Source organism: Scardinius erythrophthalmus, assembly GCF_964197995.2.
Source record: "Scardinius erythrophthalmus genome assembly, chromosome: 17".
Lineage (NCBI taxonomy): Eukaryota > Metazoa > Chordata > Actinopteri > Cypriniformes > Leuciscidae > Scardinius > Scardinius erythrophthalmus.
In genome coordinates this window covers 6,574,571-6,598,004 of record NC_138237.1, presented here as the reverse complement: position 1 = coordinate 6,598,004, position 23,434 = coordinate 6,574,571, and the positions used below count along the sequence as shown (strand labels likewise).

The window sequence follows — 23,434 nt, the reverse complement described above, 5'->3', positions numbered from 1 at the left end:
TACCAACTATATATTTACACTTGAACTAGGTCATATTCTACCCTAAAATCACTGGGAAAAAAAGTTTATTTTGCTTACAGAAAATGCATCATGACTATATGGATGACATGCTCATTCAACCTCATGAAACTCTAGATACACTGATATGCTAGTCACTGTGGAGATGCTAATTAGCTCAGGCACATTCTTCATAAAATCCGCTGAATAAATTAAAACAAACTCAGAGCTTGTTGTGAAAGGGAATATGGAGCTCTGAATGGATTATCGTGGCGTAACTGTAATTCATGAATCTGCAACCTGTGTGCAAAAACTAATATAAAACACAGTTTAGCACTGAACGCATTAAACTGATCAAAAGTGACAGTAAAGACATTTATGTTACAAAAGATTTCTATTTTAAATAGATTGTGGTTCTTTTAAGCTTTCTATTCATTAAAGATTCCTGAACAAAATGTATTAAGTTTCCATAAAATATTCCGCAGCAACTGTTTTCAACATTGATAATAATCAGCATATTAGAATGATGAAGGATCATGTGACACTGAAGACTGATGCTGAAAATTCAGCTTTGATCACAGGAATAAATTACATTTTAATATATATTCAAATACAAATTCAAACAGCTGTTGTAATAATACTCCAGAATATACCTGTTTTACTGTATTTTTGATCAAATAAATGCAGTCTTGGTGAGCAGAAGAGACTTCTTTCTAAAACAAAAAATCTTATTGACCCCAAACTTTTGAACAGTGTATCTTCAGGTAATGTAAGAATCTTGATTGTAGACATTACATATTTCCGAGTAAAACAGGATATTTATTGAGAATATTTTGATTCTATTCAACAGGATTTGGTTTGGAAAAAGAGGTTTTAGAGGCGGACAAAGTTTTCTTAACCTGCACTGATGAATCGTGCCCAATTACAACATAAATAGGGTCAGTTTTTATTTGATGCTAACTTCAACACTGATGTTTACACACGGCTCAAGTCTAATATAAGAACAACTAGACTGGAGAGAGAGAGAGGGAGAGAGAGAGAGAGGCCTGAAGGTGGAGGTGAAGCCCTCATTAATTAAATTTAGCCATGACGAGTTTTAAACTAGATTGAGTCAGCACTGCAAAGCACAAGAAGAAAAGCCAGATATATCTATAAACCTATATCGACCATTCACAAGCTGTTTTACTTTATTGAACCCTATTCACTAAACAAAGAGGTAAATGAACTGCGTTTCTAGTGTGCGTTTCTATAGTCATACTATAGTCTGTATTATAGTGAAACAATATGATAAAGGGATGGACGGGGGAAAAAAATCGAATTGTGATTTTTCTGATAAAAATTATGATTGCAATTTTAAAAAGATTCCAAGCTTGCTGTGCTTGTTTGTAGGACTGCACAATTTGGCCAAAAATGTTGAGATTATATATCAAAATTGCTATATAATAATTATTATTATTATTATTAATATTATATGAATAAATAAATAAATAAATATAAATTACTAAATAAAAATATGAAATATTACTATTCTAATATTTCACTGTAAAATAAAAAGAATTGTATTTAATAATAATAATAATAATAATAATAATAATAATAATGGTTAAATTTACATTACAACAGTAAAATGACAATACAAATATGTATTGGTGTCTTAATTTCTATATCCTTTCAAACATTAAACCATCAAAGTACAGAGAGCCTGAGAAGAAGAGTATCTGAAAGTACAGAGAGCCTGAGAAGAATAGTACGGGAAGAAGAGTACGGGAAGAAGAGTACGGGAAGAAGAGTACGAGAAGAAGAGTACGAGAAGAAGAGTACGAGAAGAAGAGTACGAGAAGAAGAGTACGATAAAAGAGTGCGAGAAGAAGAGTGCGAGAAGAAGAGAGCGGGAAGAAGAGAACGGGAAGAAGAGTACGAGAAGAAGAGTACGGGAAGAAGAGTACGGGAAGAAGAGTACGGGAAGAAGAGTACGGGAAGAAGAGTACGCGAAGAAGAGTACGCGAAGAAGAGTACGGGAAGAAGAGTACGGGAAGAAGAGTACGGGAAGAAGAGTACGGGAAGAAGAGTACGCGAAGAAGAGTACGGGAAGAAGAGTACGGGAAGAAGAGTACGGGAAGAAGAGTACGCGAAGAAGAGTACGGGAAGAAGAGTACGGGAAGAAGAGTACGGGAAGAAGAGTACGGGAAGAAGAGTACGAGAAGAAGAGTACGGGAAGAAGAGTACGGGAAGAAGAGTACGGGAAGAAGAGTACGGGAAGAAGAGTACGCGAAGAAGAGTACGGGAAGAAGAGTACGCGAAGAAGAGTACGCGAAGAAGAGTACGCGAAGAAGAGTACGGGAAGAAGAGTACGGGAAGAAGAGTACGAGAAGAAGAGTGCGAGAAGAAGAGTGCGAGAAGAAGAGTGCGAGAAGAAGAGAACGGGAAGAAGAGTACGGGAAGAAGAGTACGAGAAGAAGAGTACGGGAAGAAGAGTACGGGAAGAAGAGTGCGAGAAGAAGAGTGCGGGAAGAAGAGTACGGGAAGAAGAGTACGGGAAGAAGAGTACGGGAAGAAGAGTACGGGAAGAAGAGTGCGAGAAGAAGAGTACGAGAAGAAGAGTACGGGAAGAAGAGTACGAGAAGAAGAGTACGAGAAGAAGAGTGCGGGAAGAAGAGTGCGAGAAGAAGAGTGCGGGAAGAAGAGAGCGGGAAGAAGAGTACGGGAAGAAGAGTACGAGAAGAAGAGTACATGAAGAAGAGTACGGGAAGAAGAGTACGGGAAGAAGAGTACGAGAAGAAGAGAACGGGAAGAAGAGTACGGGAAGAAGAGTACGAGAAGAAGAGTACGGGAAGAAGAGTACGGGAAGAAGAGTACGAGAAGAAGAGTACGGGAAGAAGAGTACGGGAAGAAGAGTACGAGAAGAAGAGTACGGGAAGAAGAGTACGGGAAGAAGAGTACGGGAAGAAGAGTACGGGAAGAAGAGTACGGGAAGAAGAGTACGGGAAGAAGAGTACGGGAAGAAGAGTACGGGAAGAAGAGTACGGGAAGAAGAGTACGAGAAGAAGAGTACGGGAAGAAGAGTACGGGAAGAAGAGTACGGGAAGAAGAGTACGGGAAGAAGAGTACGGGAAGAAGAGTACGGGAAGAAGAGTACGGGAAGAAGAGTACGGGAAGAAGAGTGCGGGAAGAAGAGTGCGGGAAGAAGAGTGCGAGAAGAAGAGTGCGGGAAGAAGAGAGCGGGAAGAAGAGTACGGGAAGAAGAGTACGGGAAGAAGAGTACGAGAAGAAGAGTACGGGAAGAAGAGTACGGGAAGAAGAGTGCGAGAAGAAGAGTACGAGAAGAAGAGTACGGGAAGAAGAGTACGAGAAGAAGAGTACGAGAAGAAGAGTGCGGGAAGAAGAGTGCGAGAAGAAGAGTGCGGGAAGAAGAGAACGGGAAGAAGAGTACGGGAAGAAGAGTACGAGAAGAAGAGTACGGGAAGAAGAGTACGGGAAGAAGAGTACGGGAAGAAGAGTACGGGAAGAAGAGTACGGGAAGAAGAGTACGAGAAGAAGAGTACGAGAAGAAGAGTACGGGAAGAAGAGTGCGAGAAGAAGAGTGCGGGAAGAAGAGTGCGGGAAGAAGAGAACGGGAAGAAGAGTACGGGAAGAAGAGTACGGGAAGAAGAGTACGAGAAGAAGAGTACGAGAAGAAGAGTACGGGAAGAAGAGTACGGGAAGAAGAGTACGGGAAGAAGAGTACGCGAAGAAGAGTACGGGAAGAAGAGTACGGGAAGAAGAGTACGGGAAGAAGAGTACGGGAAGAAGAGTACGAGAAGAAGAGTACGGGAAGAAGAGTACGGGAAGAAGAGTACGGGAAGAAGAGTACGGGAAGAAGAGTACGGGAAGAAGAGTACGAGAAGAAGAGTACGGGAAGAAGAGTGCGAGAAGAAGAGTGCGGGAAGAAGAGAGCGGGAAGAAGAGTACGGGAAGAAGAGTACGAGAAGAAGAGTACGGGAAGAAGAGTACGGGAAGAAGAGTACGAGAAGAAGAGTACGGGAAGAAGAGTACGGGAAGAAGAGTACGGGAAGAAGAGTACGGGAAGAAGAGTACGGGAAGAAGAGTACGGGAAGAAGAGTACGCGAAGAAGAGTACGCGAAGAAGAGTACGGGAAGAAGAGTACGGGAAGAAGAGTACGGGAAGAAGAGTACGGGAAGAAGAGTACGGGAAGAAGAGTACGGGAAGAAGAGTACGGGAAGAAGAGTACGAGAAGAAGAGTACGGGAAGAAGAGTACGGGAAGAAGAGTACGGGAAGAAGAGTACGGGAAGAAGAGTATGGGAAGAAGAGTACGGGAAGAAGAGTACGGGAAGAAGAGTACGGGAAGAAGAGTACGGGAAGAAGAGTACGGGAAGAAGAGTATGGGAAGAAGAGTATGGGAAGAAGAGTATGGGAAGAAGAGTATGGGAAGAAGAGTATGGGAAGAAGAGTACGCGAAGAAGAGTACGGGAAGAAGAGTATGGGAAGAAGAGTATGGGAAGAAGAGTATGGGAAGAAGAGTATGGGAAGAAGAGTACGGGAAGAAGAGTACGGGAAGAAGAGTACGGGAAGAAGAGTATGGGAAGAAGAGTATGGGAAGAATGCGCATGTTGCGTTTTTAAATGCACATTATAAGTGACAGATGCAGAGATGCAGTTCATGTGACGCAGCATTTACTGTAAACCGAGACGCTCGGAAACACTAAAAACGTGGAAATGAACACAGTGCCACGTTTCACTTTGGAACACACAGTGCATATATTATTTTTAATTAAATCGCAGCCTTTATATATCACGATTATGGTTTGATTTTAGTTTATCATGCAGCCCTGCTATGATATGTCATTATTTACACCGCTAGATTTATTACTCGTGTGTGTGTGTGTGTGTGTGTGTATGAATCTTACCCATGACAGTCCAGGTTTGCAGCCCAAATGTCCGTTCCCAGGATGTCCAAAGAACAGTCCTTATTTCCATTCTAAAACACACACAGTCCAAATGCAGAAACATTGTGAAAGTTTAAAGAGGTAGAATGCAGTATAGAAAGTCAGTCAGTGCATGTGTTGTTTAATCTCACCTTTGCTGGAGCTCTAAACTGATTGTTTCGTCCTCTGCTGTCTGATCTAGAACCAGAACCGGGTCGAGAACCTGAACTGGGTCTAGAGCCGGTGCTGCCATTACTACTGTGCTCCCAATCATCCTGAGAGAGAAGAAGATTCATTCAGATACATTCACTAAATCATCCAACATTACAGGATACATTTAAAAAGCAATCTTTTAAAGTTGACCGAAGTTTGATGTGCTAGTTTGTAAGACTGTACCATTTGGCCAAACTTTTGTGAATATATATCATTATTTCTATAAATAAATATATAAAAAAAAAAACAAAAAAACAAAAAAAACACTAAATAAGAAATATTACTATTATGGTCTGCCAGTTTTAACAAAAACAAAACATTTTCATTTGCTGAAATAAAATGAATAAATAACATTATTATTATTTTTTTACTAAAATATTTTTTTTCATGACTCAAATTAAATCAAATAACAAAAATAAGCATAACTTAACATAAGCAACCCACACTGATAAACGCTTTGAGTTTCTCACATTTTACATTAACTCTGGAAACTGGAAAATACTGACACTACAATTAAAAACTAAATATGTAGAAAAACTAAATTGAATCTAGAAAAAACTACAAAAGATATCAGATAAAATAAATAAATAAATAAATAAATGAAAACTACACTGAAAAGGACAAACTTATAATTTAGGAAAGCAACTATATAGCAAATATCAAAAGCCAGTAAATCAAGCATACCACAAACACAAAGCTTGTGAACTACACAAAGTGTAATGATACAAATAATTACAACATGCAGTGCATGTTGAGGAAGTCAAATGAGATTTCAATTCAGTCAAAACAGGCAACAGTTCACCAGACGCTACTGAGCATGTGCAGAACCGAAGCACATGACACGGGATTTAGGGCTTTCACACACAACCTCAGTGACCTCATCGCAGTGACCTCAGAGCACAATACTGGCACTGTGTCATTCACAATGCTCTCTCTCTCACACACACACACACATCTAACCTTCTCATGCGTGTCATGTATCGTCTTTAATATTTCATGTACACACAAATTAACCATATGGCTGACAGCTTTAGTCTGCTCCAGTGTCACTATGGAGGGAACATTCAGAACCCAGTGATGCATCAGTCTGGAAAATCTAGACAGTTTGTGCGTGAGTGCTCAGAAACCTGTTATAGCAATGAAAGAACTGCAGAAGATCAGCTCTTAAAGAGGTTTTATTCTGCTTTTTCACATGTTTAACTTACTTCAGTGTGTAATGTTGCTGTTTGAGCATGAAAAAGCTCTGCAAAGTTACACAGAGTTCTTCTCTATTTCAGTGTCAGTGTTTCTGAACTCCCTGAAACGAATAAACACGTCACAATATTCCTCATTTAAATAATTAATACGCAGAATAAAAGGGCGGGGCCGGGTCAAGTTAGTTAGTAGTGTGTTAAATCTCATGTTATGGTGAGGGGCGGGACATTTCCCAAACACAGTCGAAGTGGTTGACCAATCACAACACACTGCTCCAGCGGACCAATCAGAGCACAGTGTACTTTTCAGAAGGAGGGGCTTCATAGAGACAGGAACTAAACAGAGCGTTACTGACAGACTGGGAAGAGAGGAGCTGCAACAATGGAGAATATAAGAAAAATAATGATGCATGAATTTTTTTTCTCCCAACTAATGAACTATAAAAACACTGACAGCCAATCAGAATCCATCCTGCTCTAACGATCTTGAGCATTTAAAGAGACAACATGCTAATAATAAACAGTGCAATGGTGTGTCGTTCCAAAATGGCACACTTCATGTGCACTTACAGTCCTGTGGACTTACAATAGCCACCGTGTGTGTGTCCACATGACCATAGGGTGTGCCATTTGGCATTTTAGCTTTCAGATGGGTCAAAGTTGCATTATTTCACAAAAGCATGGGCCAGGAGGAAGATCGCGAGGGCTTAGGGATCCATTTGGGACAAGGCCATAGTTAATGTACTTGGCGTGGAGAGGCCTTTCCTCAACAAAATTCTCAAACTATCACCAGTACTTGGGATGAAAGAGAAAAATGACTAGAAACTGACTCGCATGCTACAGAACAGAGACCCTAAGAGGACATGATGATGAAATGGGAGGTAAATTACATAATATATTTGCTTTTTCATTCGCTTGCAAAAGTTTTGCATTCTCTCAAAAACGTTTGTGTGCAAAACAAGTTTAACAATCAAATGCAAAGCTTTTGTGAAACAATGTAAAACAACTTTTCTTACTATATAGCTCCCCTTATGGCTACAAGTATGCAATGCACACTTGTATTTTCTTCCACGTTGCAGTCTGACACATTTCTGAATAATATGAAGCAGGTAATCAAGGAAACGTCCAGACAGGTGTGCTGAGGCTAGCATGAGCTAAACTCTGCAGGACAGCGGCCCTCCAGGACTGAGTCTGGACACCCCTGGTCTACCACAAACAGCACGCAATCCAGGCACCCGTGACATGCTACTTACAACTTACTATGATCTGGAACGCTCTAACACTAATGTCACACACTATTCAGGACAGAAAGTAAGCGCTAGTTTGATGTTTCTGATGTTTTATTTGTCCATCCATTAATATTCATAAAGTAATGAATGCAACATTTCTGATGACAAACACATATTTTGATGAAAACCTAGAGATTCATTTTCAAACATTTCCCTAAACAACTCACTAAATTATGATTTGGGGGTAATTTCTCAGACAAATTTGATGTGTGATTAATTTGCGATTAATTTGCAATTCATTTGATTCATTATCGGCTATTTAGATTAAAATTTTGAATAGTTTGACAGCCCTAGTTTCTACACATCTTCAACAGATACACTGTGTCTGCACAGCTTCATCAATTCTAATAAGAGCAGTTTACTTCTGACGAGCAGCTTGTGTTGGGTGTGGACAGGGTGTTACAGAATAGTTATGGATCAGATGCACACACACACACGAAAACTCACTGGTTTGGACGAGCCCCTGTCCCGTGAGGACGACCAGCTCCCATCAATCTTATCACTGCAGTTTTCTGTCCACTGAGAGAGAGAGACATATACAGAGAAAGACAGAGAGAGAGTGATTGTTTTATATTGTCACAAATAAGTAAACTATATATATATATATGGGACGGGGTCTGTTGTACCCGTGAGGTGTGGGACGGGGTCTGTTGTACCCGTGAGGTGTGGGACGGGGTCTGTTGTACCCGTGAGGTGTGGGACGGGGTCTGTTGTACCCGTGAGGTGTGGGACGGGGTCTGTTGTACCCGTGAGGTGTGGGACGGGATTGAGGTGTGGGACAGGGTCTGTTGTACCCGTGAGGTGCGGGACGGGGTCTGTTGTACCCGTGAGGTGTGGGACGGGGTCTGTTGTACCCGTGAGGTGCGGGACGGGCTCTGTTGTACCCGTGAGGTGCGGGACGGGGTCTGTTGTACCCGTGAGGTGTGGGACGGGGTCTGTTGTACCCGTGAGGTGTGGGACGGGGTCTGTTGTACCTGTGAGGTGTGGGACGGGGTCTGTTGTACAGGGTCCGAAATTAACACCCGCCAAGCGCCAAATGCGGGTAGATTTTCCGTTTGGCGAGTATATCTCAAAAGGCTATCCGCCACAGCGGCGGGTGAATGTTCATACCAAAATAATAAAATTGTCAGCGCGCACGAGAGAGAGAGAGAGAGAGAGAGAGAGAGAGAGAGAGAGAGAGAGAGAGAGAGAGAGAGAGAGAGCGAGAGAGCGAGCGAGCGAGCCCCGGCCGCGCGCGCGCACTCACTATTCAGAGCGGACAAGCGTCAAGCTATTTTTTATGTTTGTATTCAACATAATATGCCTACCTTATTATCTCAATTAAAAGTACTGAAATGAATGTATATCTGACAAAAAAAAGGCTGTTTATTATTTTGGCCGGTAAAAAATCTGCTTGGCTGGTGGATTTTTTCATCTACCAGTCCCTGTGGCAGGTGAGCCAAAAAGTTAATTTCGGACCCGTGAGATGTGGGACGGGGTCTGTTGTACCCGTGAGGTGTGGGACGGGGTCTGTTGTACCCGTGAGGTGCGGGACGGGGTCTGTTGTACCCGTGAGGTGTGGGACGGGATTGAGGTGTGGGACAGGGTCTGTTGTACCCGTGAGGTGCGGGACGGGGTCTGTTGTACACGTGAGGTGCGGGACGGGGTCTGTTGTACCCGTGAGGTGCGGGACGGGGTCTGTTGTACCCGTGAGGTGCGGGACGGGGTCTGTTGTACCCGTGAGGTGCGGGACGGGGTCTGTTGTACCCGTGAGGTGCGGGACGGGGTCTGTTGTACCCGTGAGGTGCGGGACGGGGTCTGTTGTACCCGTGAGGTGCGGGACGGGGTCTGTTGTACCCGTGAGGTGTGGGACGGGGTCTGTTGTACCCGTGAGGACGGGGTCTGTTGTACCCGTGAGGTGTGGGACGGGGTCTGTTGTACCCGTGAGGTGTGGGACGGGGTCTGTTGTACCCGTGAGGTGCGGGACGGGGTCTGTTGTACCCGTGAGGTGCGGGACGGGGTCTGTTGTACCCGTGAGGTGCGGGACGGGAGTGAGGTGTGGGACGGGGTCTGTTGTACCCGTGAGGTGTGGGACGGGGTCAGTTGTGGGATGGGGTCTGTTGTACCTGTGAGGTGTGTGACTGGGTCAGTTGTGGGATGGGGTCTGTTGTACCCGTGAGGTGCGGGACGGGGTCTGTTGTACCCGTGAGGTGCGGGACGGGGTCTGTTGTACCCGTGAGGTGCGGGACGGGAGTGAGGTGTGGGACGGGGTCTGTTGTACCCGTGAGGTGCGGGACGGGGTCAGTTGTGGGATGGGGTCTGTTGTACCTGTGAGGTGTGTGACTGGGTCAGTTGTGGGATGGGGTCTGTTGTACCTGTGAGGTGTGGGACTGGATCTTGTCCACATCCTGCTCTGTTTCGGTCTTGTCGCTCAGGAGTCCCTGCACCTGGTACTCGAGCACATAGCTGTCGATGAAGCGCTCCAGCTCCTCGATCTCTTGCGAGCGAGTGCTTCCCGCCTCTGACGACGCTGATGCTACCGATGAGCTCTCCATGGCAACCAGCCCACAGTGGGGGGAGGGGGAGCTGTGGGCGGGGCAAACACAAAAAGGAAATTGTTAGTAATCTGAATAATAATGTGAATTGACATATCAAATGGACAGTATACATTTTTAATAATATACTTATGTTAATTCGCAATTACTTTTATTATATAAAGTTAAGCAACATTAAGCAAAACATTGACATTTTATTTTTATGACATAAAAATGTGTGACAGCTGTTAATGGTATGTTAAGCATTTTAAAATGTAAAAATGAAAAAATTAAATCATTCTAAAGTGATCAAAATTTTTGAACACAAGATAATCACAACTTCTCAACATGTCCAGCAGCATCAGAGAATAAGCATATTGCTTGTTGACAGGCAGGACTGTGAGATGTCATTGGCTGCTCATGCTTCAGTGCAGATCAGTGACATCGACCCCCGACTGAGACTCACTCAGACTGTGAGGCCGCAGCTCAGCCGCAGTTGAGCCGCATCATCAGTCTAACTCATCAAGTCCTGTCCGCTTCTGCTTTACCAGTCCATCTGTCTCTCCTCTCATCTTTCACCCTCAATCTGTTTCTGCTCTCACTTTCTTTACTCTTATACTATTATATTATTTTATACCATGGTCTGGGTGAATACTCGATTCTGATTGGCTGCAGGGTGTCCATTAAAAAGTGATAGAGGACACCTAGTAAAGGAGTTCTGGTGAAACTGTTTACCGTTCGAAATTAATATTAAATGCGCTGGCTACATCAGCTGTGAGTTACCATAGCAAGAGGCAGTCAAAGTATCCATACGGACTATAAATCGAGCGGAATATATTTAGATTTCGATTGTAAAACTAATTAAAATATAAACTAATGTTTTAAAAATGTGTTATTTGGCAAGTGACCATGGTATAAGCGGGTTAATGCCCGTCGAGGTGTCCATTGTCAGGTATAAATGGACTTCGGCGGAGGCAACCGTCCAACGCGCACGCCTCGCCGTCGTCCATTAATACCTGACAATGGACACCTCATCGGGCATTAACCCTTACATAATATAGTACTATATACAGTCAAAAAGATTGGGGTCAGTTAGATTTTTTACTTTTTGAAAGAACTGAATACTTTTATGTAGGGCTGCACCTGGATAACTAAACCCTAAACCAACTTTTTTTAGTTAATTATCTGTAAGAATGGGGCTTTATTAATGCTGTTCATTGATTCGAGTAACTTTTTTGACATTTGGGTATAAAGTGTTTTAATTTTACAATATATGGTGAAAAAACGTCTGAGTGCTGCCCTCTTAAGGTTGAACGGTGGCTACTGCAGTTGAATTTTCCTATTGGATGTTGTGGTGGCAAGTGACATAAGCGGTGGCAGGTGACGTAAGCAGGTTCCAGCTCACCACGCCCCCTGGTACGAGCTCACCACGCCCTTGGTACGAGCTAGCGTAGATTTATTTGTATTGTACAGTGGGCAGGAGGGTACGTAGGTGTAGTGTTGCTGGTTGCAACAGCACTGTTGGACTGCATAGCTTTCCAGCAGACTTGGAAATTAGGCGCCAGTGTTTGCATGCACTTGGCCTGGAAGACCGTGAGTGTGAAACCTGCATTTTACGCGGGATTACTTCTCCAACGCAATAGAGGTGGAAATGGGCTTCTCCACACAGCTCGCGCTGAAAAGCGACACAGTGCCAAACGCTGCTCCTCCTGCATGGACTCCACCACCGCAGCGGCGTCTTGATGTGATTGATCATATATATTTTAATCACAATTTATGGTTAGGCTAAAGTTAATCCTCTGGGGTCGACAAACGCGTCGGCGCATTTTGCTGAATTTTTTCACATAGCGGCAAAATATGAATATGCCTATAGAGAGTGCGCACTATTGACATCAACTCGATAAAACTCATCAGATGCGCATGTACTTTACGTCGTCTTGCGACCCTGTGAGCAAACTCTCCATTTTAGAGAGTCTGACAGCAGGACTCTCAGGTGCACGCCCCCCCGCTCACGGTTCGTCCCCTCTATCTCAGCTGGGCTCTGCCCACTTTTCTAGCATTTTTCAAATATTGCCAGTGGGTGGAGTCAGGCTCTGACCAGGGGTTTAGTTACCCTTTAAAAGGGACCTATTATGCAAAATTCACTTTTGTATGGTGTTTGGACATAAATGTGTGTTGGCAGTGTGTGTACACAACCACCCTACAGTGATAAAAATCCACTCACTCCTTTTTTTTTTATCCCCATAAATCATCAGCAGTGTCTCCCAACGACCCGTTTTCAGAATGTGGCTTTAGTGACATCACTAAAGCCACAGGCCCCGCCCACGAGTGTTGACTGACATCCCATTATAACTTAGACCCGCCCTGATCGAGTTCACTCCACTGCGAGTTGTACACATCCGCCATTGCTGCAGCAATGCACTCACGAGAAGCGTCGAAGCATCTCCCAAGCGTTGAAGGTGTTGTAGCTGGATGTATTCATTCACATAGCTCTCTCTATTTACTCTTGAAATCTGCCAGCCAGTGAAGACGAGGTGGATTCATTTTGTTTTCAAAGAAAATGCTCCCTCAACTCTACAGAAATGTATGCAAGTTACTTATGCACTTCTTATACTGTTTACTCAGCTCTAACAGTGATTTTCTGAAGAAAAACTGATGCTTCATCTTTTGTGTGACATACAGTAAACTTTATTAAACTCATCAGTATATTTTGTCATCATTCAGACAATTCAGATCGTCAGACGGAGTCCTACAGCAGGCTTGCATTAATAGTGTATACAAGCAATGCCAAATAGGCTATACTCATAATTAAACTAAACTATACCTGTTCCAACTCCATACAGCATATATTCTCTGACTCTGTAGGCATTTTTATGGTCGAAATGAACACCATTACTGTGACTGTCTGTTTTATTATTATCATCATCTTCCCTGTTCTGGCTCTGATCGCGGCTGCTTAGGCTCCGCCCCCTGTGCCGTGAACCAGCAGCTCATTAGGATTGAAGGAGAAGCACTAAAACAGTGCGTTTTTCACAGACCCCAAAAATTATGATTTAAACGTGCTTATTGTCCTTATTCAGTTGGCTATCTTCGGTAAGATGAGATGTTGTCAGGCCAAATGTCAGTAAAACTAACGAACTTTCCTGTCATACGGCTGACAGCCGTTGTACTGTGCTTGCGGTACGCACATCACGCGCAAATGCGGCGCGCTGTAGCCGTAGTTCTGTCGTCAATTAACTCATGTAAGAATCAAAACGGCGATTAAAGCGGTCAAAACTGCATGCATGTATTTGTTATGCATGTGTCACATGTGTCTGGATTAAAATATTCTGCTATGTGAGATCACAATATAAGGCACAGATATGTAATGTTTTTAATGTCCAAATAAATGTGAGCACTGTGCGATAGGCATTCATTTTGCGTTCATTTGTAAAGGGCAAACAAAAATGGATAATTTTTAAATCCATAAAATAACTTAATTTTACATTCTGGCAACATTACATTATGAAAAACATAACATTTTACATTATGTGCTGTTGACTTCCGCCTTGTTCACATTCTTGCACATGGGGATTCAAAAGAGAACTTTTGTTTTCCTTTTTAATTTAGGTATGATAGAACTGTTGCAATTATTTATTTTGACAACTAATATAGAAAGTTAAACATTTTTTTGACAAACTCAGAATTGGTTCAAGAGTTCATTGATTATATAAAACGTATTAAAGGTTGAATAATATTTGGACTACAGTATTATCTGCATGTTATATCATCCATGAAGATGCAACAGTGTAGAACAAGCTATTAGAGATTTTGAGAACCAGAACCAAGCTAACTGAGCAAGCTGAACTTTAGCTATAGTGTGTGCCCTTTTATTACTATTTAATTAATTTTAACATGAGGTGGTGGGTAATAAAAAAAAAAAAATCACTCATGTATTCCATGATTCCTAATTCACTACTATCTCAATTACAATTAAGTACAAAATAACTTTATTCAGTTGTGTAGGCACTAAAACAGTCCAATACATTATAGTCAAATTCTTTTTTATGATAAAATAATTGAGATTTCTGTGCCACCCCAGACTGGTTGCTGGCCCTTGCCTGGCCACCCCTATGAAAAAATCCTGGCTCCGCCACTGATAATAGGTCCCCTTTAATCGAATTTCTAATCGTGATTACGGATGCCACGATTAAGTAATCGTTCAAAGCAGCGATTGCAAAAAAAAAAAAAAAAAAAAAAAAGCCGCTTATATTCTGCTTGGTGTGTTTAGAGCATGTTGCGTTTGTGAGAGGCGAACCATGACTAACTTAACGTTACTTCAGAGAACCCAGCACAATAGGAACTACCAAAGACGCAAGTGTACTCTGAAACAAAAAGTCTCTCACCTCAGAATAAAAACTGACTTTCCTGTCAGCCGCTATACTGCAGTAGCACGCACTCTTCAATTGCACGCGCAAATATCGCTTCACTAGCATATAAAGCGCAAAATAAACTACAAGCATGCAACGTCGTTACGTTTTAAATTAGAAGAAAAAAAAAACGCATTTTCCATATTCAATATCTGCGGTCAGATGAGATGTTGTCAGGCTATATGTCAGTGTCATTATTCTATCGTTATTTTCATAACTTGACACGAAATAAAAATTCTCTCACCTCAGAAAAACGAAATTTCACGTCCTGTCAGTTGTTTTACTGCACTCACTTTACAGTTCTTGTAAGTATTGTGTATCACCATGGTAACTGCATGTTTCCATAACCCCAAAATGCCAGTTATTGGTTATTTTGTATAATTTTAAATGACTGTGGTGGCTCATACCAAGATTGTATTAACCCTTTCACACGTACGTTAAAAAAATTCTGGCTGGGGGACAGTGTGTCAACAATTTTTGTGTAAACAAATGTATTATAATAGGCCTATATATTTCCTAAAAAGGTGGGTCACGACTTGATGACCATTGGGAAATGTGGGTCCCATGGCCAAACTATTCAAACCATCATTCAATGTAAATTGTGATAATCGTAATTAATTACAATTTCAAGGGAATAATCGACAATTATGTTTTTTGTCATAATCGTGCAGCCCTACTTTTATGCATAAAGGATGCATTAAACTGATCAAAAGTGACAGTAAAGACACAATGTTCCAAAAATGTATAAAGACAAAAGATTTATATTTCAAATAAATGCTGTTCTTTAGAACTTTCTATCATGTGGAGAAAAAAGTATCAGTTTCCACACAAATATGAAGCTGCACAACTGTTTTCAACCATCATCGAGTCCGTCTGTGATTACATGAAGAAACAGAAAAAACTGAGACAGACTAACGTTAAATCCAGAAGAACTGCGGGAACATCTCCGAGATGCTTGAAGAAACCTTCCTGCAAAGCTACAGTACTGTGAAAAGCACTGGCACTTGTGTTAAAATGCTGTAAAGTGAGAATGCTTTCAAAAATAAAATCACAAATTGAATGTATTTATGATTTAACTTCTATTAACTAATTCAAATCAATATATGGTGTAACGACCCTTTGCGTTTAAACCGGCTTTTGTCCAGGTACACTTGCGCATAGTTTTTCAGGGAGCTTTGCACAAAGGTTTCTTCAAGCGTCTCGGAGACGTTCCCGAAGTTCTTCTGGATTTAACGTTAGTCTGTCTCAGTTTCTTCTGTTTCTTCATGTAATCACAGACGGACTCGATGATGGTGAGATCAGATCATACCGGCTGTTGTCAGACTCCTTGTGCATACACAAATCTCACTGGATTATTACAATTAATGGCAAAAAGAATGTTTGGAAATTTAAACTGATGCCTAAGACTTTTGCACAGTACTACATACATACACACACACACATACATACACATATATACATATATATATATATATATATATATATACACACACACACACTAAATATAAAAATGATACTAAAAGAAAAAAATACTATTTATCTCTCTCTCTCGGTGCATGCTGGGAGTTTGGGGAATGTGAGCGTCTCACGGGTGAGAGGAGCGTTTCTGGGGTTAGTTTTTCTTTACCATTCTCGTTTTCTTTATCTTTTTCTTTTTTCTTTTTTTTAGTTATAGGTTTATTTAGAATTTTTAGTATTGAGGAAAAATAGTCGCCAGGTAAAAGGTTTTGGAGCCATGGAGTCAGGTGTATGCCTGACGCTAGTGAGACGATTGGACTGCTTGTGGCGATTGGAGAACAAACAGGATTTGAAAATATTGTATCCGCTTCCAGAATGAACAAGGCCGTGGTGGTGTTTTTGAAGGATCAAAGTTTTGTGAGTAAACTCATCGTGAGCGGCGTTTGGGTAAGTGGAGCGTTTGTTATTGTTTCACCTTTAGTATCGCAGTCGACAAGAGTGAACATTTCTAATTGTCCACCATATATACCCAATGCATGCATTGAAAATGAACTGCAGAGGTTCGGGAAAATAGTAAGTGGAATGACACTAATTCCACTCGGGTGTAAAAAGGAAGCCTTAAAACATGTGCTGTCATTTAGACGGCAGCTGTTTATGGTTTTAGAATCGCCGGCATTAGATATCTCGTTTCATGAAGACAAATCATATGATCTATGCGAACACCAATCATTTGAAATGCTTCAAGTGTGGTAATATCGGACATAAAAAAATGGAATGCCCGCAGAAAGCACAAGTTGAAGACGATATCAACAAAACTAATGAAAGTGAACAGGCGGTCGATGGTGAAGTAGGCCTAGAGAATGCGGATAAAAGTAAAGAAACAGAGACAGGTAATGAAACCGACAAAGGACAGTGAAAATCTTCAAGTGAAAAGGAAATGGTCTGATTCTGAATTCTGGATAAACAAGGAACCTCTTTTTAATAATCTATTACTTCAAGCAAAAGTGCTTAATTCAAGAAGCCTACAGAAAACAATGGCAAGAGCTGGATTCACAAGGATAAAGGACTTAAAACATCACGACGAGTGGAAAAGTCCAGCGGAAATTAGTAATCTGACAGGAATTAAGTATTAATATTAAATTCAAGGATCAGAGCAGAGTTTGTTTATTTTAAATTGACAAAAAAAATCGGGCTCGTTTTAAGTAGGGTGACCATACGTCCTCTTTTTCCAGGACATGTCCGGCCGGGATTTCGAGATCACCCAAAATATCCGGGATTCGGCTTTTGCTTTCTATCGTCGCCATTCATTTTGTTTACATGCACACCTTTTGATTCAATAGGACTGAATTAATTCCGATTGGTGAATCTGAATGTAGTGTTTACATGAACGCTAAACAAGTGATCGGTTGATGTGCGTTTTAGCATTGCTAAGAAAATTCCTGTGTTTTGGTCTCGGTCGGGATCCGTGTGAAGCAGAATGCATGACCTGCCATGCTGGCACGTACGTGTCAGTGTCAAATAATGTAATAATTTAAAAATAATGAATGGTGACTGTAGAAAGCAAAAGCCGAATCCCGGACATTTTGGGCGATCTCGAAATCCTGGCCAGACATGTCCTAGTTAAAGAGGACGTATGGTCACCCGTTTTAAGGAAACATGGGGTTTAAGTGAAGTGTTGTGTCCTATAGATCATGAGGAAAACCTAATTCAGATTTTTTTTTAAATGATGGTAGATCATATATCATATATTGATATGCATGTCATTTTATTAATTTATTTTGAAAAAGTGTCTTGAAATTTGATGTGATTATTTTTTTGTTTTAATTGTAAAAAAAATAATACAAATAAATAAATATATATGTATATATATATATATATATTTTTTTTTTTGGTATAATAAAGAGATTCAAACATCTCTCTCTCTGGCGCTGCCCACGAGGCCATCGGCACCGCCAGCAAAACACGTACTTTACTTAAGCAAAAATAACATGTTTCCGCATTTAATTGTTCTTGCATAATTCAAATTAAAAAGTAACATTTCTTTCACAGCTTTAAAAATAAACTGATGAAATCAGCGGAGACACTGGATATGTTCTGGTTAAAGTAACTTAATATTAGCAAAGTGAAATATAATTTTTTACTTTGATAAGTAATAAGGCAAAAGTATTCAGTTTCAGTAGTGCTCAGGTAAAGTACAAATTCCCCCCAAAAAAGGCTCAATTACAGTACCAAGCAACTAAAGTAACAAAAGTACAATTACTCAAGTGCTCCTCCACTGGGATTTGCATGACTTAACCATCGCTCTGGGTCGGTGAGATGACGGGCCCTGCTTACGGCCAGGTGAGAGAGTGAGTGAGAGAGAGAGAGAGAGAGTGAGAGAGAGAGAGAGAGGCTTTAATCTGGTCTTAAGTCACTACTTGAATATTGGCCAAGCAAAGAGGATTTACAACTGGAGCAGCACCATCTTACACTACACATTCAGAATAACACACACTCGAGATCTGCTCATATTTAAGATGATTTACTCTGTTTAAGCAACTGTTCTTTGTGCCACCCGTGATCTGTCAATTGATCCTTTGTTTAAAAATTCATCATGATGCCAAACATAGAGCACTAAAGCAACCAGAGATCTGAAACTCAAATAAATCTTGATATTAATCAGCCTTATTTAATCTACAATATTGAATCTATATTTTAATCAGAAAGTCTAATTATTACCAAACAGTAGCAAGCTAGATAAGAACTGTTTAAAGCAAGAAAAAATCTAGTTAAAGCTACACTGTGTAGGATTTTCTCCCATCTAACGGTGAAATTGTTTATGACTACCAACTGAATATGACTTTCTAGCCCCTCCCATTCCGAGGGCGTTTTAACTCCAACGGTGGTCTTATTATTTCAAATCTGCCGGCAGTCGTGAGTAATCTCCCCCTCGCATTCGTCACGGTGCCACTGAGAGTAAAAACGCCAAAGGTGAAGCTTGAATTTCCAGGTATGTCCCTCTTTGGCTAATGTATTTTCAAGATGGAGGCGCAACATGGCTGCCGCCATTCGAGCGACTCGCTCGTATGTATTCTAAATGGCAGATTCTACGCTTACGAGAATACTTGATTAGTTGGTAAAAGTAATTACACATTAATGAGCACATATCATTTTGAAAGAACAAAGTGTTTTTTGCTAAGAATCAACTTAAATTACACAGTGTAGCTTTAAAGGGGGGGTGAAATGCTCATTTTCACTCAATCTCCTGTTAAACTTGAGTACCTATAGAGTAGTATTGCATCCTTCATATCTCCAAAAAGTCTTTTAGTTTTATTATATTTATAAGAGAAAATAGGCTGTACCGAGTCTTTCCGGAAAAAAACTAGCGTCTGGAGGCGGGCCGTGTGGGCGAAGCCAGAGCCATAGAGAGAATCCGTCGATCTGGGCTTTGTTTATAAAACATTCATCGTCGAAATGCAGGGAACAAACAGTCTACACAACTCGTTTCTGCATCCACTGTTCCTAACGCTGGGTTCTTTGGTAAGCTTTCCCTCACCAAAAACACTTTGGAGACACTATGCAGCGCTGCGATGATTTCCTGTTGAAGCGCGTTGAGGTGCGCGGTCGCGCTTTTGCGGGAGAAATGCTCATATAAGGAGTTCCACTCTGGTCTACGTCATTAGATCCACGGTCAAAAAAAAAAAAACAGCCGAAACTTGTACCAACCCGGAAGTAAGATTTTCGGCACAGAAATTCTCCGTTATTCGTCCAAAATATTTTTAAAAAACTTTGGTCATGTTAAGCATGAGAATCCATCTCTTTAACACTGTAAACAACTCTGAATACATGAAACACCATTGTACCCCCCCTTTAAAATAATGAGGCATTTCTCACTCCATATTCATTGCATATATATAAAAAATTATATCAGCAATATATTGGTCTTGGCAGCAGCTAATAATAAAAAGAATTATCAGTTGACCACTAGAAATCACAAAGAAAATAGCAAAAAAATCCATCCATCCATCTTCTTCCGCTTATCCGGGGCCGGGTCTTGGGGGCAGCAGTCTAAGCAGAGATGCCCAGACTTCCCTCTCCCTAGCTCTTCCGGGGGGACACCGAGGCGTTCCCAGGCCAGCCGGGAGACTTAGGCCCCGTCCACACTACTGTGTTTTCGTTTAGAAACGGAGAATTAAAACGAATACGATCTCCGTCCACACCAGCGTTTTAGCTGCGTTTTAGAATTGATCTCCGTCCACATTAAAACGACTGAAAACGCGGACCACGTGACCATTCACCAACACTGGGCATGCGCGTGCCGATGTAAACACAACTTCATTGATAAAATTATCCCACCATGCGCTGGTTCTTCCCGGGTTAACCCAAAACCGACGCTCAATGAACGGTCGATACCGCCGCTGCACACAGGAATTGTCTCAGATCGCTCGAATAATAGCTTGCCTCCGGCGCATGTAGGCAGTTATAGCATTGTAAAATGCAGAATTTACTTGGACAACAGCTGCTAGCAAAGATATACGCCATGACTGATGACACCCAATCATAGAGCCGAACGTGAGCTCTAGTACGTCATCGTTTCTAAAGTCCTCCGTTTTGACCCGTCCACACTAAAACGCCCTCCGGAGATTCAAAACGAAAAACTGTCGGCAGCGTTTTTAAACTTCTCCGTTTTGGGTCTCCGTTTTTGCCGTTTTAGTGTGGACGGGAGGTGCAAACGTAGCAAAAGGTCTCCGTTTTTAAACAAAAACGCAGTAGTGTGGACGGGGCCTTAGTCCCTCCAGCGTGTCCTAGGTCTTCCCCAGGGTCTCCTCCCAGTGGGACATGTCCGGAACACCTTCCCGGGAAGGCGTCCAGGAGGCATCCGGAAAAGATGCCCGAGCCACCTCAGCTGACCCCTCTCGATGTGGAGGAGCAGCGGCTCTACTCTTAGCTCCTCGCGAGTGACTGAGCTTCTCACCCTATCTCTAAGGGATCGCCCAGCCACCCTGCGGAGAAAGCTCATTTCGGCCGCCTGTATCCGGGATCTTGTCCTTTCGGTCATGACCCACAGCTCATGACCATAGGTGAGAGTAGGAACATAGATCGACCGGTAAATCGAGGCCTTCTTCACCACGACAGACCGGTACAGTGACTGCATTACTGCAGAAGCTGCACCGATCCGTCTGTCAATCTCCCGCTCCATCCTTCCCTCACTCGTGAACAAGACCCCCAGATACTTGAACTCCTCCACTTTAGGCAGGTGGCAAAAAAAATACTAATTAATCTGATTATACAAAATAAATTGTACAAATTATTTCTCACACATAAATCAAACTCAAAATGAAACACTGAATTTTAATTGTAAGACTAATGCAGTACAATGCAGCGATGCACTTTACACTCCCACAAGAAAAATCACTACAAATTGCACAGAAATACCCCATGTAGGCGACTACTTCTAGATTATAGAAAATCTGTTATCCTTATCCATGCACAATACATAATGATCGTGAAAGCAACAGTGCTGGGGTTTCTCTCTTTATTCTCTGTAGAACGCAGTTGATATATTAGCATTTGGCTGATCTAGCAGATTTCAGAGTGCCAAACCAGTGGGTCAGATCATTTGTTTCTCTGTTCATAATGGCCAGAACTCTACCATAAAAAACACACAGTTCTAATACGCATACACTAAAGTAAATTATTTTTGTGGTCTATCAGTTTTTCTTAAGATATGTATACTTTTATTTAACAAAGATGCATTAAAATTGCCACGTCAAATATATGTTGTTCTTTTGAAATTTGTTTTCAAAGAATCCTGAAAAAATAAATAAATCATGGTTTCCACAAACATATTCTGCATCACAACTGTTTTCAACATTAATAATCAGAAATATTTCTAGAGCAGCAAATCATCATATTATAATGATTTCTGAAGGATCATGTGACACTGAAGACTGGAGTAATGATGCTGAAAATTCAGCTTTGATCACAGGAATAAATTACAGTTTACAACATACTCAAAAAGCAAACAGTTATTTTGAATTTTAATGATATTTTACAATATTACTGTTTTTTTATTATTAAATAAATGCAGCTTTGGTGAGCAAGAGAGGCTTCTTTCAAAAGTACCATGCTTATAGGATACTTTTTGTTACTGTTCCACATATATTCCACATCAGACACTTTAGAGAATGTAGGTGCGTGTGTGTGTAAACACTCAAGAGAGACATTGACAGACGATTATAGTGAAGTCAGTAGAGGTCATCCTGACTCGCCTCATTAAAGCTGTCCATCTGAATCTACTGACAATGAAAGTTCTCACGCTTCTAATCCTGTATCTGATGTGGTGACCTCCAATTCTTTCTGTTTTCTCCTCCTCCGTCTTCAGCTCAAGTGTGTATCAAGTCTTACTGTCATATTAGACTGAACAGCTGATGTCAAAGCAGGCGGGCAATCACACACACACTCACGCACACACACACACTCACGCACACACACACTCACGCACGCACACACACACACACACACACACACACTCACGCACACACACACACACACACACACACACACACACACACTCACGCACACTCACGCACACGCTAATTAATTTTTGTTTTACTGAGTTGACATATTTCCTAATGAAACAGGAAGTTGTGCATCGCCCTTTACCACGATTTACTACTGGCTAGTCTGTGGTTTTGGGGGAGGGACACTCTCAGTCTAGAGAGCATTTGATTGGGTCAATATTGAGTCATCAATATTTTTGCTCAATTTTCCTAAAAAAAAAACTAAAAAAAACTAAATCTGCACACACACAAAAGCACATCAGCTTACATTCCCAGGGAATGCATGAATAGAAACATTGTCTGATGCAACGCAAGTTACTTCAGATAAAGCCAAATGCATAAATGTAGATGTAAATGCATAGATGACCAGAAACTTCACAGACAGCTTAAATCCACTAAAGTGTAATTCTGATTTCATGGGGTCTGTAGACATCAATTATTAGCACTTACTAAGATCCTTATACAGGTCAGGTGCCAAGAAAAAGACATCAAATATCCATAAATCGCTGTTTACATAGTGCAAACTACAACCACAGGAATTTTTTCCAAACTAGTTGCACCTCAAATAGAAGATTTAGACACTTTACAGCTCAATTTTAGTCTGAATACCTTTTTTTAAGTCATAAAATCAAAACTGACAGTTCTTGTTTTTTTATGGAATATTGCAATATTTATTATAAATGATTTATCTGTGCACATTATTTTTTTAATTCATGTGCCTTGTAATCTTGAATCAAAATAACTTCCCCTTCCTCTCTTCTTTTCTCTTTACTGGCGCAAGGGCGGGACAACCTGTCAATCACATTAAATCACAAACCACAACCGTCCAATCAACTCCATATAGACAAAATCAAGCCCCGCCCACATTTGATCTTGTTCCAGAAGCGTTTCACTCTGA

At 41.3% G+C, this 23,434-nt stretch overlaps 1 protein-coding gene across 2 annotated transcripts in view; it reads right to left on the bottom strand.

Annotated features, from left to right (window-relative positions):
* Positions 1–23,434, bottom strand: part of LOC308706186 (CBP80/20-dependent translation initiation factor-like) — a 118,975-nt gene that overhangs the window by 44,780 nt on the left and 50,761 nt on the right. For both annotated transcript variants that reach the window (XM_081391596.1, XM_081391595.1), the window contains exons 2-5: positions 9,969–10,179; positions 8,062–8,133; positions 5,072–5,194; positions 4,902–4,972 (exon numbers count right to left, since the gene is read on the bottom strand). In XM_081391596.1, the coding sequence (XP_081247722.1) occupies positions 4,902–4,972; positions 5,072–5,194; positions 8,062–8,133; positions 9,969–10,148 (446 nt within the window). In that variant the 5' untranslated portion in view covers positions 10,149–10,179. The remainder of the gene's footprint in view (positions 1–4,901; positions 4,973–5,071; positions 5,195–8,061; positions 8,134–9,968; positions 10,180–23,434) is intronic.